Source organism: Phlebotomus argentipes, unplaced genomic scaffold (assembly GCF_947086385.1).
Source record: "Phlebotomus argentipes unplaced genomic scaffold, Phlebotomus argentipes genome assembly scaffold_18, whole genome shotgun sequence".
In the NCBI taxonomy this organism is placed as follows: domain Eukaryota; kingdom Metazoa; phylum Arthropoda; class Insecta; order Diptera; family Psychodidae; genus Phlebotomus; species Phlebotomus argentipes.
This window is the reverse complement of record NW_026776177.1, coordinates 38688-55686: the sequence shown is the minus strand read 5'-3', so window position 1 is coordinate 55686 and position 16999 is coordinate 38688. Positions and strand designations below refer to the sequence as shown.

Genomic DNA, 16999 nt, shown 5'->3' with positions numbered 1-16999 from the left:
TCAACCAGAGAGACTATTTCACCGTTTCCTCTCTTACAGGCGAAACATCCAGCTTTTGCCAGTTGACAGTGACTCCGCTGAACAACCTGGAGCCCGCGACTCGAGTCTCTGGCGAGAGACTTCAGTCAACAGTCGCTCCGCCCAAATTTGAGAAGCTGCTGATAGACATCTTGGCGTCCGAGGGGGAGAAGGTGGTCTTCGAGTGTCTTGTCGTCGGCGATCCGCGGCCGGAGATCAAGTGGCTGCTCAACAATCGCGAGATCACGGCGAATGATCGCATTCAGATGTCGTACGACGATGACGGCGCGATCAAGTTGATCATTGAGAACGTCAACACGGATGATAAGGGTCTTTACACGGTGAAAGCGACTAATTCCTCGGGTGAATCCAAGTGCTTCTCACACCTCATTGTCAAGTCTGTCAATGTTGCGGACGCTCAGCGACCCGCTCCAGAGGTCATCATCGAGGAGCACTACATTTGCCCGATGTTCAAAGAGCTCTTCAGCGATCGCATGGTGAGAATTGACGAGGCGACGAAGTTCGAGTGCATTGTGTTTGGCAAGCCAACGCCAAAGATTCGCTGGATGTTCAATGATGAGCCCGTGCATGGGAAGAACTTCCTGGTCTCCACAAGTGGAGATCGTCAAGTGCTGACCATTCCCGCGGTCACGAGTCAAACCACTGGCAAAATTGCGTGCGTGGCGGAGAATGAAATTGGAAAAGCCACTTGCGTGGCTTACGTGAATCTCGAGGGTGACTACAATCCACCCTTGGTGGCCAGTCCTCAGACCTACACTCAAGAGCACAATACTCAGTCGTCCCTGGTGACGATCAAGAAGCAAATGTTCACCACGACATCCACGCAGCAAGTGAGCTCAGTGGCGAATAATATTCCTCAAACTCAAATACTCACCAGCCAACCGGATGCAATTGATTCGCGCCAATTCCAGGAATATCATCAATCGAAAGACTTCTCGCCGGCTCTTCAGCAGAAGTCGGTTGTTAGTATTATCCGGAATGTGTCTGATGTGAATCTGCCGAAAGTGACGCGAAAGCACACACCGCCGCGCTTCGTCTCGCCCCTGATCGGGAAGATTGTGGATCAGGGCGCCAATGTGGTGTTGGAGGCGGTTGTTGACGGATTTCCGCTGCCAGACATTAAAGTCACGAAGAATGGTGAGCCGATTGAGAACGATAGTCACATCAGTGTCACGTGCAACTTGAATAAAGTCACCATTCAGCTGAACAACGTCACGGTTCCAGATGCTGGGCGATACATTTGCACGGCCAACAATGCAGCTGGAACGTCTACGAGTGTTGCTGACTTGGTTGTGAAGAGTGAGTCTGGCTTTCGCGGTAAATCCATTAACTGCGTGTGTGTCTATTTGATGTTTCTTGCTTCTCAGAATCCATCTTTCCTCCTGTCTTTGGCCATCGACTGCAAACACAGATAGCTAAACTCGGAGAGAGAGTTATCATGGACGTCGAGATCACAGGACTGCCTGAGCCAACGGTGACGTGGTCCAAAGATGATCTTCCGCTCAGTGAAGCCACGCTGTCGTCGCACAAGATTCTGAAGATGGGAAATTGCTACAAGTTGATCATTGAGAATGGTGAGCAATTACAGCTTTGCACGTCCAGTGTACTTTAACCTTTCCTTGCAGCTTCACTGTCAGACGCCGGGAAGTTCATGGTGTCAGCTGTGAATCCTGGAGGGAAGGCGGAGAGCATTGCAAGTTTCGCCGTGATGGAGAAAACACCTGAGAGAGTCGTTGAAGTGATCAAGACTGTCGTTTACGAGGATCCCAAGGATCACACGAGAAAGGTAGGATAGGAGTTAATTGTCACTGTTCTAGAACACATACTAAAATCGGTGGAAGATTTGGATAAGTAGAAGTAAGACAATCTTTGTCGCATTCATTCAAAATTGCGCTCAACACCACACACAAATCACAGTTGTCTTTTATCCATGTTAAAATGCTGTATTTATTAAGGGGTCGGAAGAGAGTTCAGCTATTCTTAGAGCGCCGGGCTCTTCCCACTCTGCTCACACGGTGTCCCACACTGAGATGGATATGCACGGATCTGAGGAGTCAACACTGGTGACGGAGACAAGACGCACAACTGAGGCGACAATGCGAATGGAGCACAAAGTTGCATTTCCCGATTTGCCAACTCTGACATTTCCTCAGAGTGCGGCTGAGCTGAAGTCCTCAGCCACAAACACAGAGCAGAAGGAAACGAAGAGTGATGCGACACAGACTCCGCCACAGGTGCCACCGAAGCCTGGCCAGGAGGAGACGGGCATTCAGACGCAGTCCATCACGAAGAAGTCGGCGCTGGAGTTCTTCGAGCAGAAGATTCAGAGCGAACCGATGACATTCGCTGAGGACAAGTACACGAAATTCAGCGATATAAAAGTGTCACCGACGCCAATCATTCAGCCACAAATTGACGTGACGAGTGATTTGAGGGCGTTGAATTTGGAGCCGGGACCTGTGCCGGAAATTGGCTTCATGCCAAAGGCGGAGCTGAAGCGAGAGAACATCTCGGATCGCATCAAGCGCCTTGAGGAAGTGCACAAGGAGACAGAGACCCCGTCGGGTGGCGTGCGAGTCCTGCCGCAGTTGTCCAGAACGGATGAGCCAGGCAGTGTGTCTCCGCGTCCCTCAGCCGAGGGTGTGGCAATGGAGAAGCTCTGGGCACTGCCGAAGACTCATGAATTCACATCGGAAGTCTCTGAGTCGAGACATCAGTTCTACTCCAGCACGCAAGAGTCCCAAATAGGCACTTATCACTCAGCTGTGCCTAGTCAGGCTCCTGAAGTCGAGGACTTGTCAAAGAAATACTCCATCAATGCTGCTAAGAAGGTCTTTGAGGAGAAGCTGAAGGAGGTGCCGGATCTTGTGGCGCCTCAGCTGGTTCGTCAGGTGTCTGAGAGGAAGGAGCGCCCGAAGTCCGTGCATGAGCTCTTCCACGACATCCACCTGGAGCCGGGATCGCCGCCTGAGGTGTGTTACGCCCCGAAGCCCAAGTTTGAGCGCAAGAAATCACTGGTGGAGACACTGGAGGAGAGCCTTGAGAGGAAAATCGAATCAGAACCGACTCGCGTTCCACCAGGCGGCGTGCGAATTGTGCCGCCGCCGAAGCGTGAGAGATCCCTACCACCTGTCCTTCCCCAAGCACCTCAGCCTTGCCTCAAGAGTGACATGAGCGAGGCTGAGTACTCCAGCGATTTTGACTCAATGCCATGGTCCAGGCCTCCCGAATTCAAACACGTTGAAGCTCCCAAGCTTATTGACCACAGACACACCATCACTGAAGGGAAGCCCATTCTCCCGAGCGGCTACATGGCCGACACTGAGGAGTATCATGCCAAATCCTACCACGACACCTTTGTCCCCTATGCCAAACACTACAGGCACCACAATCACAAGCATGAAAGAACCCAAGAATCATCTGGAACTGATGCGAAGGTGCGATTGGTTCGATGGATGTGTGCCAAATTAGCTTCCACGTTGTCCTTTTTTGCAGTTTTTCCGTGTGACCTTTCCCAGTTTGTGCGCGTGACTTGAGCAAAATTCCCTAACCTGCATGCGATTTCAGAGTGAATTTGCGATGATTGAGTGTGACGCAAGCGTGAAATACTCACAAATGTCTCGGACATTTAATTTTAGAATAACCAGAGAATTTGTCTTACGTCCCACAAATTTATTACATGACCAATTAACGTGTGAGGAAGAGTGTGGGAAGTGAGATATATTGCACAAGAATATCTTAGATCTGGCATATTATTAAAAATAAGTATTGATTTATTGGAATCAATATTGAAGGAAAAAAATAATTCTGGATCAACCTGGTTAAAATGTATTGAAGTAAAAAAAGAGATAATAATAATAAGCTCAGGATTTGAACTTGCACTTCAAGTGTTTGTCCAGTGAATTAATTTATGGAGGTTCAAATCTGATTGAGGTTGATATTTTTTTTTACACCTCCGAACCAGATCTTAATGCTTCAGAATTCCTTCTTTTATGCATAAACAAACGTATAACTTGTCGGCAGTAAAGGTCAATGGTCAGAGTAAGAGAAAATACCCTCATATTTATATCTGAGCTATTTCTGCTTGTATCACTTCTGTTTGTTTGACAGTTTCCTCATGATTATTCTTATTTTTTTAGTAGACAGATTTTATATTCAGCGTAAATTTTATGCATGTTTGTCTTTCAACCGGCAATTTCCCCCCATCAAAAGCCTGGCTATATCTCTTCCTGCTTGTCTCATTCACCAGGAATACTCGACGGCATCGTTGATCAAGAACATCTCGGTCACGACGACTCAGTACAAGTACTTGGATGACAATCAACTGGAACAGTTGCCATTCAAGGCGGATCCACCACAGCTGAAACGCCCTCGTATTCCGCCACCAGCGAGTCCCTCGAAATTCATCAAGGGTGAATTTCGCGAGAGCGACTACGAAAGTGACTACGAGGGCCGCATTGCGCCCATTTGGCGTCCCACTGACTCGGACTCGGAGCCGCATTACCGGCCCGTGAGGCTCAATCTGACGCCCACAGGTCGGCGATCGCACATCTCCGATGGCCACCGATCGCCAACGCCTCCCTCTGAATTCGACCGCCGACCGCCGGCTCAGGAAGCGCCGCCGCGCCCCAAGTTTGAGCCCATTGACAAGATTCATCGCTTCCCGGAGCCAAGCTACAGTCACACGCCGAAGCAGCAGCCGCCGCTGTTCGTGCACAAGCCAACTCCGGTGACGTCAACGCGCTATTTCACTGCAACTGCAGGTAATATTGAGGAATATTTTAGGGGCGGGGCATTCAAGTGGGCGGAGCTACTGGAAGGTTTTCCTTTAAATCAGCCAGGAAACATTAACTGAAGGTACTTTTATTGTTTCACAGGAACTCCTGTTCACAACACGATCGCAACAGAAACCAGCAATACGATGCACATGCGAGAGCACACCGAAACGAGTCATCGTGTCGTGAATATGAATCAAACGACGCGCGTGATTAAGTTCGATGGCGGACAGAAGAAGAGTAACTTCGAGCAGCACTTGGAGCCGTTTCCGTTCACCGCGACAAACGGAGACACGTCGCCTCGTCCGAGGGTGTCTCTGCCGCCCACTCCGACCAGGTTCGTGAAGGGCGACTTCCGCGAGAGCGACTACGAGAGTGAAGTGGACGCGGCACGCATTCGTCCTCTCTGGACGCCGAGTCCGATGGACAGTGATCCGCAGTATCGTCGCGTGGCTCCACCGCAAACCTCGAGAGCCGCCAGTTGTCCGCGATCTTATCCAACACAGAGAGTTCTCACGCCGATGGAGTTTGACACTCAGCCGCCGCTCATGCCGCAGCACTTGCAGACGAGCTCGAGTGAGTACAAGACTCAGACGCTGGATCGCTACGCGACGAAGAGAGTGCATCAGTACGGCGGCAAGACGCAGGATGACACGTACGTGTCGCAGCAGAGAGTGGACTATGGCTATCCGCAGAGTCAGTTCAGAGACATGGGCAGTTCCTTCAAGAGCAAGGCCAGTCAGTTCATGCAGGACGTGTCGACAGACATCAAGCGTCAGCCGACAACGCAGAAACCCATCCTCAAGAAGACGATGAGCACAGACACAGAACCACAAGCTTACCGAGAAGAGTCTCGAATTTCGCAGTACGGTAAGTCTCAGATCTGGCATTGGTTTTCCATTTCTTGGATGATTTGTTTTCCTTTTGGATTTTTAAAGCTTTTATTTTCTTGATCTTGAATTCTTTGAATCCATCATCCAATTTTGTTGTATATTTCTCTCAACTTGAAAGCCATACAAAAAAAACATTCACTGACACGAACTATTGTTTGTAAATGTTTTAAGGAACGAAACATATTGACCCCGACACTGGCCTGATTTATTTCAAATATGATTTTGGTTATGAGTTCGGAATCCTGTTTCCGGGTGAAGGTAAAAGATTTATTGGCGGCAGTAGCATGAGCGCTGATAAGAGACCACTCCAGAGAACTGGAGATATCGAATTGCCCGTCCATCATGAACGCACGCCGGCGGCTATGACCAATGGCACTCATCATTGGGCTCCTAACAAGCGCTATAGCCTACCAATTAACATCAATATTGATCAGATTCATCAACAATCCGCGGGAACTGCATATGTTAAAGGTAGAAAGATGTTTGGTGTTGTGTTGTCTTGGAATCTGTGTGTTTTTCTTTTATGCGTGTTCCTTTTCTCAGCTTCTCGTGCGTCCTTTTTAACCCATTTTTTTCTCCTGAGAAATTCATAATAATTTGCATCTCTCCGTGCATTTGATCACTCCGTCTTTCTTTCATACAAAAAGTGTTTTGGTTGTGTTTTTATTGTCATGTTATTATGGTTGATTGTCCTTCCATAACTCATCAACACGGACTCATTTTGCATGCATCATCAATGTTCAAGTGTAAGTAATCAAGTCATTTCACTAAAGAATATTAATACAAATGTGAGAGACTCAAAGAGGCTTTACTATATCAGACTGTTGTACACATTGCAGATCGTCAGAGGGATTCTATTGGTCAGAGAAGTCACACTCCTGTGAATTTATCACGGGAGGACAAACCCAAGAAGCCTCCTTCAGTCATAACGGTGAGAAACAGCGCAAAATATGCATTATTCTTGTGGAGAAGAATGAGATTTATTGCTTTCTTTGCAGCCCCTTAAGGACATCGCTGTGGTTGCAGGACAATTGGCGAGATTCGAATGCATTGTTCAGTGTGAGCCTAATCCTGAGGTGGTTTGGGCGAAGAATGGAGTGGAACTCGGAAGGAGCCTGAAACATCACATTGAGTATCGCAATGGAGTTTGTCGTCTCACGATTCCTCATGCATTTACAGGTGTGCAATTGGCAGAAGAATCAGTGGGGAAAGATGTTTAACACCTCAAATTCATCTCTTGCAGAGGATGCTGGAAGATACTCCTGCACAGCAGCCAATCAGCTGGGCTCTGTCACGACCACTGCCGATCTACTTGTCCCGGGCAATAAGTGGGGTTACCGAAAATAGCGCCACAGGAAGGAGGAATTCGGCCCGAATATCTATTGTGTATTTTAATGAGTAAAACTCTCTTTTTTTGTATTCAATCACACTCAGCTTTGTATGTCTGACATACTCTGTATTTCAATGAATTTCACAAAACGCGTATGTTACTTAATAAAGATTAATGTATTGAAACTTGGCACACATTCTGGTTTGGCCATTCATTTTTTTTAATTCACTTTGCTCTCTCGTCAAAATATACAAAACAATCAGATGTTGTACATAAAAACATAAACACTGTTGCGATGGCAACGAGCGTTGTTTGCACTTTTCGTGCCAAAACATCATCAGGCGTGACAACGTGCAGAATCACGACCCGATCGCTGATCGTGCGATCGAGTGATGATCGAACTTCCCCTGCACGAGGTGAGATCGGCTGTCGTCGGGCTGCAGGAGAAGTGAGCCGAAGACGCTGAGGGGATCGCAGGCGCAGTGAGGATCAGCTAAAAATCAGCTGTGATGATTGAGTGTGCCAAAGATTTTTGTGAATAAAAACCAAAACATCTCTTGGCACACATTTTCCCTGCGACGCCGACGTTTTCGGGAAATTATTTTTAGACAGAGAAAAAATCTCACTGTTTTCCCGAATGTATTTGTGGATAACATGTCGAAAGATCCTATATTTACTCTTCGCCTTCAATATTTTTATCAATTGCTGCTCTCTCGTTGAATTGCATGTCGGATTAATCAGCAATGTTTCAACATAGGCGAATTAATCAGCACATGAGTGAGTCGATCAGATGATATAAATTGACATTCACAGTTCCTGCCAGAGTCTTGCCAAGAGAGTCTCTCATCGTCTATTTAAACAATGTCTGTGACTTGTGTTATAAATATAAATCGTATGATATTATTCACCTGGGAAACCATCCAAGAATTCGCAGTGGAACTCAAAGTCCAACGCCTCCACAGCGGATGATCTCATCGAATGCTATTAAAATTTTCTATGACTTAGGGGAAGTTTCTGGTGTGTCGAATTAGTCAATTATGAAGAGAGGACATTTGGTGAGTGTCGAGTGAAATGTTTAAGGTTTTTACCGTCTTTTCTTGGCAACTGAGTCAAGATATAAAATTCCCTGCTAATTAATTCATCCACTTTGTCTGCAATTAAACTCAAATGTCGCTCTGATCGTATTATTAACATCTTCAGAGGATCATTTTTGGCAAATGCAAACATCCTTGTTCGAAAATACTTTGTAGCGGCGCCTCAGTGAGTATTAAAAACCGTAGAAAGATGAAGAATTTCCCACATTATCCTTTCGCCAATGAAGAAAATCATCAAGCAATCCTAGTTTCCTCATCAAAATCAGAATATAAATGAGGATAATTCTGTTTTCTCCACCGATAAATAAAGGAAATAAAAAAATGTCTCTGTTTTTCCTCCTCTTCGTCGTCGTTTTTCCACCAACGAACTACATTTTCGCGTGGAAAGATGTTCTCTGAGAAAATTCTCTGATCTTCGTTTCTCACATTACTCACCTTTTTGCTTTTTCTAGGTCCACTGCTGAAAATTAATGGGAAGTGAAACAAGAAATCTTTCAGCAAGAATAGGGCGAGTTTGCTCATGACAGAAACAGTGACACTCGATTTATGAATTCCTCTTGACAAATCATGCGCATCGCGAGTGCGGCGTTTCAAAACAGATCATCTTCAGTGCATCATTAGTTTGATTTTAGGCCAATTCACTGAGATTTTCATTCAAGAGCTCTTTAGCAATCATTGATCAATTAATAGGACGATGTTTCGCATGAATTTTAGGCAAAGACGATAATTAGGCTCATCGGAAGTTAAGCTGTGCAGTAGCATTGAAATGTCTTCTCTTCACATCTGAAAACTCTCTTGTGAAATTGCCAATTTACTCTCGACAGAAAGTACGATGCCAAATTATCATTGTTTCAAGTGGCGAAAGACTTTATGGCTTTCCTGAGACTTTTTGCTTGGAACATTCTTCAAGGCTCTCTCCGTCAAAGTGTTGGAATTTTCGCAATTCAATATCCCAGAAAATGCATAAAATGCTGAATGAGACACGAGTCTATATATAGAAAATTTTGCGGGAATTGCGTCGCGTTTCCTTTGGAAATCCGATCAGTTGTGCGAAAATTTCAACAATCAACACGAGACGATATAAAATTGTCATGAAAACTCGCAGTATTTTACCGACATGCAAAGGAAAATTGTGGGAACGTTATAAATAGATATGCGATGGCTTCGATGATGCCAAAAAATGTGTCCTAAAATCACATTCTCACTAAATTGTGAGATTCAACGAGTATCAACAACTTCAACGTCCAAAATTAACTCGGAAAAGCCTGTTTATTGTCCGAATATTCCAAAAAAATTCACACTCAACATCGCAAAAATGGCAATTCTCTGCGCAAGAGAATCCACTTTTCAGCGCCATGTGGGCGGGAAATGGGAGAGTTTTCACTCTCAAGGCAAGGAACCTGAAAGAAAAGCCAAACACACATAAAGTGAGAGGTGTTTGATATAAACCATTCGCTGACTGTTAAATCCTCTTCAATTTTTTTTCTCCCTCGCAGATTCGCCAAAGCTCAATCACACACAGTACATTGTGGAATACAAGCAACACCCAGTGAGCAGAAATAGTCCGCCACTGACAGAGAAATGGGAGAACGTCTTGGAGAGCCTGCTTTCACCATCTTCCAAGTCAGGTATGTGGATATGTAGAGTTAGAAGAAGAAAAAACAGGCTTTCCACCTACCATGAATTCCTCAGAATTAATCATCGCCGAGAGAGCGAATGTGGGAGAGAAGGAATTCTGTGAATTGCTCACAAGGAGGTGCAAAATAGAAGCAATGAATGATGAGTAAAGGGGTTGAATAATTCCTATTATTACATTGCATTGCTTAAGAACGCGGAGAGTATTTTAAAACACTCTGAGGAAAACATCTTGTCATACGTGGAAAACTCATGTAATTTATGCTAAACCACCAAGAGATGTTGTGTGTGTGAAGAATCTTTGACCCCTAAACTCCTTGTCGTCACTAATCATATTCCAAGTAGCATTTCTCCTCAATAATTCACACAGTTGGTGATTTGTTTGAAATTTCACATAATGATCGCTCTTTCTTTCAACTCTCGGTCACAGGATGTTGCTTTCAAATTCAACCAATATATTTAATGAAATAATCTCATAAGATTCGATATTTGATGAGAGAAACATTTGCGAGAAATATTCTTCTCTATTTGTTTAGAAACTTTGAAAACTGTTCGCTGACACATTGAGATATTTTCACTCATTCCAAACATAAATACAGTTCAATATTTATTCAAGATTGCAATAAAAATCATCTCCGCGAGTGATATTTCACGATCAATGCCCATTGTGTCATTCAGCATCAAGTTTTGTGTTCACTTAAATTGTGCTCCTCGGACGAAATTAACCAATTTCACTCGTCTCCCAATTGCGTCTGACCTTCGCATGACGCCACAATTTCATTTATTTATTCATTCCAATATGTGATTCCCAGCTGATTGTTTATTTTGATGCGAAAAGAGCGAAAAGACATTCCGTTCCACATGAGTCTTCATATCTGGCATTCGCGAGACGCGCTAAGAAGCCATCAATAAGAGGCATCAAATGCCTTCGAAAATGACTTTTTCATCCAATTGAAATCAGTAAATTGGAAAATTGAGACATGATTATCAGAAGTCATTGCTATTTCCATTGCAAACACTACAAATAAAATTCATCATTATTAATTGTTGGATGAGAACTTTATGAAGCACTGAACGAACTTGAACTCTGAGGGCAAAAGTCTTTGTTCAAATTGAAAAGAGTGCACAATAGTATGATTCTGGCACATTTCTTATGATTTCAAAATCATTTCAGAGCATCTTAGCATGGAAAACATAACAGAAAAATTGTCAAAAGCACAAATATACTGAAATATCTCGAAAACTTCAAGAAATAAGTTAAATGTTTTTTCACAATTTAATAGAATGCGTAAAAACTGACATTTCACTAGAACAAACATTATTTCCTACTTCGCTCCTTTTATCCTTTTTCTTATTATGAACATTATGTTATTTTAATGTGCAAATATTTCTATGATTGTCTGAGATTTCGATATTTAATAAAATTGTCAATAATTGGTGTCGTCTTGGCCTTTATATTAATTTAAAAATTAAACCTTCAAAACTTATTTTGATATTAAAAAATAAATTTTCTTATAAAAGTGTTGCGAAAATCACTATTTAACCACTTCAGATCCCTAAATTGGTGAATAAAAAGGAATTACGTTAAAACAATATACGGATGAATTATACAGTGAAGTGTTTTCTATACACTTTTGAATGATTTATTCCTAATCCTGAAGTCCTTTTTGAGAAATAAGGCTTCTTTGCACTTCAAGACACACGAAATATTTCAACATCACTGCATATAATCGTAAATATGCACCTTAAGACTTGACAATAGATCTTTGATGTATTCTGACGGATTGTAAAGGAATAGTTTAGGATCCTTTTTGGCCCAAAATGTTTCGGGACTGTTCAAAAATTACAGAATTACAGCCTTTTTCCTTCAATTTTTCCCCAAAAAACTTCAAATCGCTTTTACTCCGGATCTAAAAGCACTAAAAATGTGCCTTTAACGAATTATGACTCCTAAAGTCTTGTAGATTCTTATGCGCCTGATTTCAGGACATGAAGCTGAAAATGTTGTCCTTTGATAACCTAAAGAAATGATCCTCGTGTGATTTGAAAACTCATGGCAAAAGAAATTTTCAAAAAATCTGCATTTGAAGTGCAGTTTTAGGGGTCCAAAGACAGATTGACGTCCTGTTATCAGGTGAGACTTGTTTACCTGTTGATAAGTCGGCACCGAAGTGCTCCTCGTGCGCACTCGTGACGCTTCGGGGGCGTGCGATCGTGCCGCGATCGGGCAATCTTTAAATAACCGTCGTCTCCGAGTACAGTGTTGGATTTGGGTGAGCTGTTTGCGCCATGTTCTAAAAAGATTTGTTAAAAGTTATTTTGGGACACTGAAAATTTCCCCCACCACAAATTTTCCGTGGAAATTCAGACATTCACTGCGCCAGCACGATCGCGAGCTGATCACTCTTCGCTCGCTACTCAAATACGATCGACGTCTTGAAAGTTTAGTCTCGCGGGATGACTTGAGCTCTCTGCTAGCTGAGAGGAGCCCTAGACGGCAAATTGGATATAATTTGCTAGTAGCGGACTTAGTGAATAAGTGGCAAGAGTGGACTTAGAAAATTTTCAACAGCAGCACCAAGAGAGGATTTCAGTGCTATTTGTTGGATTTTTCGTTCGTTGTGTGCATATTTATCAAACAAAGTTATTTAATTTATAAATTATTTATCTAGTGTATTTAATTTTGACGTGGAGATTATATTTTTTCTTCTTCTTCTGATTTTCTGTCCTTGTGAAGTGCGAAGAGCTCTCGTGAAATTTGAGAGTCGCCGTTGAAGAAGAGGAAGAAAATTCAGAGTGTTGGAGAAGAGAATTGACCAAGGAAAAGTGCTTTTTCGTGCAATTCTTTGCCACAACTTGGGATTACTAAATTTTTCACGATGCAACGACAGAATTCGAATCCATATCAGCTGCAGCAGACTCAGCAATCGCAACAAATTGTTAGTTCGCAGCAGCAATATGAGCAGCAGATTAGCCAGCAAAGGATTAGCCGTACTGAACACACTGTGAGCCGTCAGCAATTCACGACTCAACAGCGAGGTGTGGATTAATTCCTGTGAAAATTCATCTTTTCATGTGCATTTCTGTGGTCCATGGCGCTCCATAAAAGTCGAAAATATCGATGGAAAAGGCACCAAAAAGGCCCCACGGTTGTGAAGATCTTGTCTATGAGTGTCGCTCTGTGCATTTTCTGTGATTTGCTGCAGCATAAAATCTCGTGTATGTGCAATGAGCCATTTAATTTGAGCCAAATCAAGTGAGTGGCTTTGCCATTTATGGTGTGGATTTGCATTGAATATTTAATAAAAAGTTACGCCATCTCGAGACGCGTTGTGTGTGATTTCTGGGACAAAAAGTGGATTTTCTTTATATGGTGCATCATTACTTTCTTCACTGTAAATTGCGACTAGTGTGGATATTTTATTGCTACAGCTGGTAATTCAGCCAAATTGATGTATTTCAGTGAGAATCTGTGAATTTATGCCCAAAAAATCATATCTTAACGATCATCTGGGGCCAAAGTGGTGATAAAAGTGACAATAAAGTGGATGAAATGGCAAGAAAAGTTCCTCAAAATGGTGTTAAATTGTGTATTTTCGTGAAAATCCCAGCAAAAAGTGAATAGTTTTGAGTGAAATAATGAATTTTTGAGGTTTTTCTGGACTCAGAGTGAGACAAGATCTTCGCAAAAAACCGTTTTAATTCAATAACTCCCCTAAAAATTATCCAATTTTCCCACCGATTAAATACCCAGAAAACCCACAGAATTTCCCTTGGATTTAGATAGATTTTTCTGGTGAAAATATCAAATTTTTCCACAAAAGAAACCCTTTTGGAAAACCTCGCCCCAGGAAAGATTGTAGTTGAGTGAATGAAGTTTGGATTACGACTGAGCTCAGTGCTCCTAAAAAGGTTCCGCGTAACGTGATCTCAATGGTGAAGTGGCTAAAAATAAGCGTAGAATGTGGATTAGTGCCAAGTTACTTTAGCATCTCTTTTTTAACATCCTTCTTCTCTCCTCAATGCATATTTCTGCGAGAGAGATTCATCGGGGAAATATTTTTGTTCAGCAACATTCATACGGACTATTTTCACCATTTTCACACTCTAACGACTCTTTTCCACAATTTTTTTTCTTCTTTGAATCGGGATTCCTTATCCAAACCCGTGGGCAGCCAAGAAACGCAAGAAACTCAATCGTCAAGGTCTATTCATTGAGATTTCAGAAATCCTTTTGATTTCTACCACTTTTTTTTACAACTCTTTACAATGAATTTATAAAATATATTTAGTAATGGAAATTCTTCAGCCTGCATTATTTTTAATCTTTCTATTCTAATTCTGAAGTCTACAAAGAAACTCGTCTGTTTATCTTTAGATTATGAATAAAAATGCATTTCGCATCGCTATAAATGCGAGAATTTTGAGTGGCAGAATGACAATTTTCTGTCTGGTGATGGGAAAATGAATATTTTCACTTTTAATACTCTCCGAAATATCTAAATGCAGAAGGAAAATCTTATTTTAAGAGCGAAATTCCTTTTTTTCACCTCTTTGAAGATCATTTTGAAGTGGAAATTCTGCAAATATTTGAGCATATTTGGCACAAGCTTAGCAGATGCTGATCCACTGCTGTAATGTCTTTTGCAGTTCAAGGAGTATCACAGCAGCAGGCAATTCAGCCGCCACAGCAGGTCTACCAGCAGCAACAGCAGCAGCAGCAGCAGCAGCAGTATGAGCGGACCGCGCAGTATCAGCAAGTGGCCCCGAAGCCGTACGCCGGCGGCCCGGCCGGCAGGCGCGAGCCGATCTTTGAGCAAGTGTTTCAGAATGCGCGATTTGCCCAAGGAGGAGACGCTCTGTTTCAGGGCCGCCTCGGCGGAAACCCCAAGCCCCGTGTTTCTTGGACCCGAAAAGGTGCACCACTTCTCGAGTCCCAGAAATACCGGATGACCTACGACGAGAACACGGGCGACGTCTCCCTCCTCATCCGGCAGATCAGCCCCGAGGACATCGGCGAGTACACGTGCTTCGCCGTGAACGACTATGGCGAGGCCATTTGCTCAGTGTTCATCCAGTTCGAGGGCCAGCCACAGGTCCAGGGCTACCGCAAGGAGTTCGCCCAGACGTACGAGTCGAGCCAGAACAGCCTGGGCCAGCGCACTCAGTCCACTCAGCGCTATGAGCAGCAGCAGAACTTCAGCAATGGCTACAACAATTACAGCCTCGTGGAGGAGGACTTCAAGGTGGACACGTTCGAGTACCGCCTGTTGCGCGAGGTCTCCTTCCGCGAGTCCATCACGCGCCGCCACGTCTCCGAGTCGGACAGTCAGTTGATCACGCAGGTGGACAGAAATCTCGGTCCCGCCGCGCCGCCACAGATCGCCCAGAAGCCGCGCAATTCGAAGTTGGTCGAGGGCTCGGACGCCGTGTTCACCGCCAAGGTGGGCGCCAATCCCAAGCCCAGACTCACGTGGTTCCGCAACGGAAAGCGCATTGTGGCGTCGGAGAAGTACGAAATGACCTACTCCAACCAGCAAGCCACGCTCCGCATTCGCAACGCCACGTACGCCGACTCGGGTCACTACACTCTGCTCGCCGAGAACACGCAGGGAGTTGTGGTGTCCTCCGCCGTGCTGGCCATCGAGCCGGCAACCGAGAGCGCCGCTGTGGCCGAACCCAGGCCAGTGGACACCATGGCTGAAGTGGCGGAGGCCGGCAAGGCCCTGGCGCCGACGTTCGTGCGCACGTTCCAGGACCGCGAGACCAGCGAAGGCAAGATGTCTCGCTTCGACTGTCGCGTCACCGGGCGCCCCTATCCGGAGGTGCTCTGGTTCATCAACGGCGAGCAGGTGCGCGATGACGCCACCCACAAGATCCTCGTGAACGAGTCCGGCAACCACTCGCTCATGATCATCAACGTGAGCCGACGCGATGCGGGCGTGGTGTCGTGCGTGGCGCGCAACAAGTCCGGCGAAGTGGCGTGTCAGGCGCGCCTGAATGTCCTGGAGAAGGAAGTGGTCGTGGCGCCCAAGTTCGTCGAGCGCTTCACCACCGTGAGTGTTCACGAGGGAGAGCCCGTGCAGCTGAACGCTCGCGCCGTGGGCACACCCACGCCCAGGATCACGTGGCAGAAGGACGGAGCTCCGATCGCCGTGAGTCCCGACGTCCGGGTGGCGATTGAGGGCGGTGCCACGACGCTAGACATCCTGAGGGCCAAGCCGTCGGACTCAGGATGGTACCAGTGCACAGCGCAGAATGTTGCAGGCTCCACAGCCACCAGAGCTAGGCTCTACGTGGAAGTGCCGAAAGATGATATCCCCGAGCAAAGACGTCTACATCTACCGAGACCCACAAGAGTCATCGAACCAGAGTGAGTATCACAATCCCAAAGCAACCAGGCATAATTGATTTCAATTTATATCAATTTTCAAAGTTTCTACTGGCTTTGTGCCACGCGGAAATTAACAAATTAGTTTGTGAATGGGAAGAAGCCAAGATTTCTCTTGTGCAAGATATTGAATGACCGTGTCAAATTGACACCTGTGACTATCAGGAAAAGTGCAATAAATTAGCATTTTGAACTTCCTGAAAATTGATTTTTGCACATTTCTAGAATCTTTGCCATCTTCTTGAGTCATTTATACAAAATCTCACCACTGAATATTGAAGCGATGAAGTTGATTTTGTGAGCTTGAAAGTATTTTATTTATAAACGTTTGACAAATTACGCGTGTTGCCACGAGCCCTAGAAAATTAGCAAAGCGTTTCCAAAACGCCTTTGCTTTGACCTCATTCTCCTCATTTGGATCATTTTTTTTAAATGCTAATTGCATTGCCGAGACTTTGCTTTGCATTTAATTAAAGAAAAATATTTGTTCATAATGGCAAAATGGGAGTGAAAATATCATCCTTTTTAATTATAGACAATATTCTCATGCCAGACTTCGGCTTCGAATGTGGAAAAAAAAGAGAGTAGAATTCTTAGATAAAATCACACGCCGAATTATAGCAAAAATTGTTTGTGACATTTCACGAGTTTTATCCCTCGAAAATTTTCTGTGAACAGAAAGCTTCTTAAAACTCTCGCGAGACGCCAAGATTCATACAAGACAATTTTAAATGTGCCACAAACTCTGGGAGTGGGATTGAGCGAAATCGTGAAAATACGCGTGTTTATTATTAATTTGGCATGACGCCAAGTATCTCAGCTAAAGTTGTCGCTCTTCATAC

At 44.4% G+C, this 16999-nt stretch overlaps 1 protein-coding gene across 1 annotated transcript in view; it reads left to right on the top strand.

Annotated features, from left to right (window-relative positions):
- The window catches only part of LOC132260646 (titin-like), a 60949-nt gene that overhangs the window by 17003 nt on the left and 26947 nt on the right, over positions 1-16999 (top strand). Inside the window, exons 12-24 of the mRNA XM_059758903.1 lie at positions 40-1338; positions 1407-1613; positions 1665-1825; positions 1995-3476; positions 4289-4802; positions 4917-5684; positions 5879-6178; positions 6547-6638; positions 6706-6886; positions 6951-7040; positions 9628-9759; positions 12584-12805; positions 14417-16139. Coding sequence (XP_059614886.1) covers positions 40-1338; positions 1407-1613; positions 1665-1825; positions 1995-3476; positions 4289-4802; positions 4917-5684; positions 5879-6178; positions 6547-6638; positions 6706-6886; positions 6951-7040; positions 9628-9759; positions 12584-12805; positions 14417-16139 — 7171 coding nt within the window. The remainder of the gene's footprint in view (positions 1-39; positions 1339-1406; positions 1614-1664; positions 1826-1994; positions 3477-4288; positions 4803-4916; positions 5685-5878; positions 6179-6546; positions 6639-6705; positions 6887-6950; positions 7041-9627; positions 9760-12583; positions 12806-14416; positions 16140-16999) is intronic.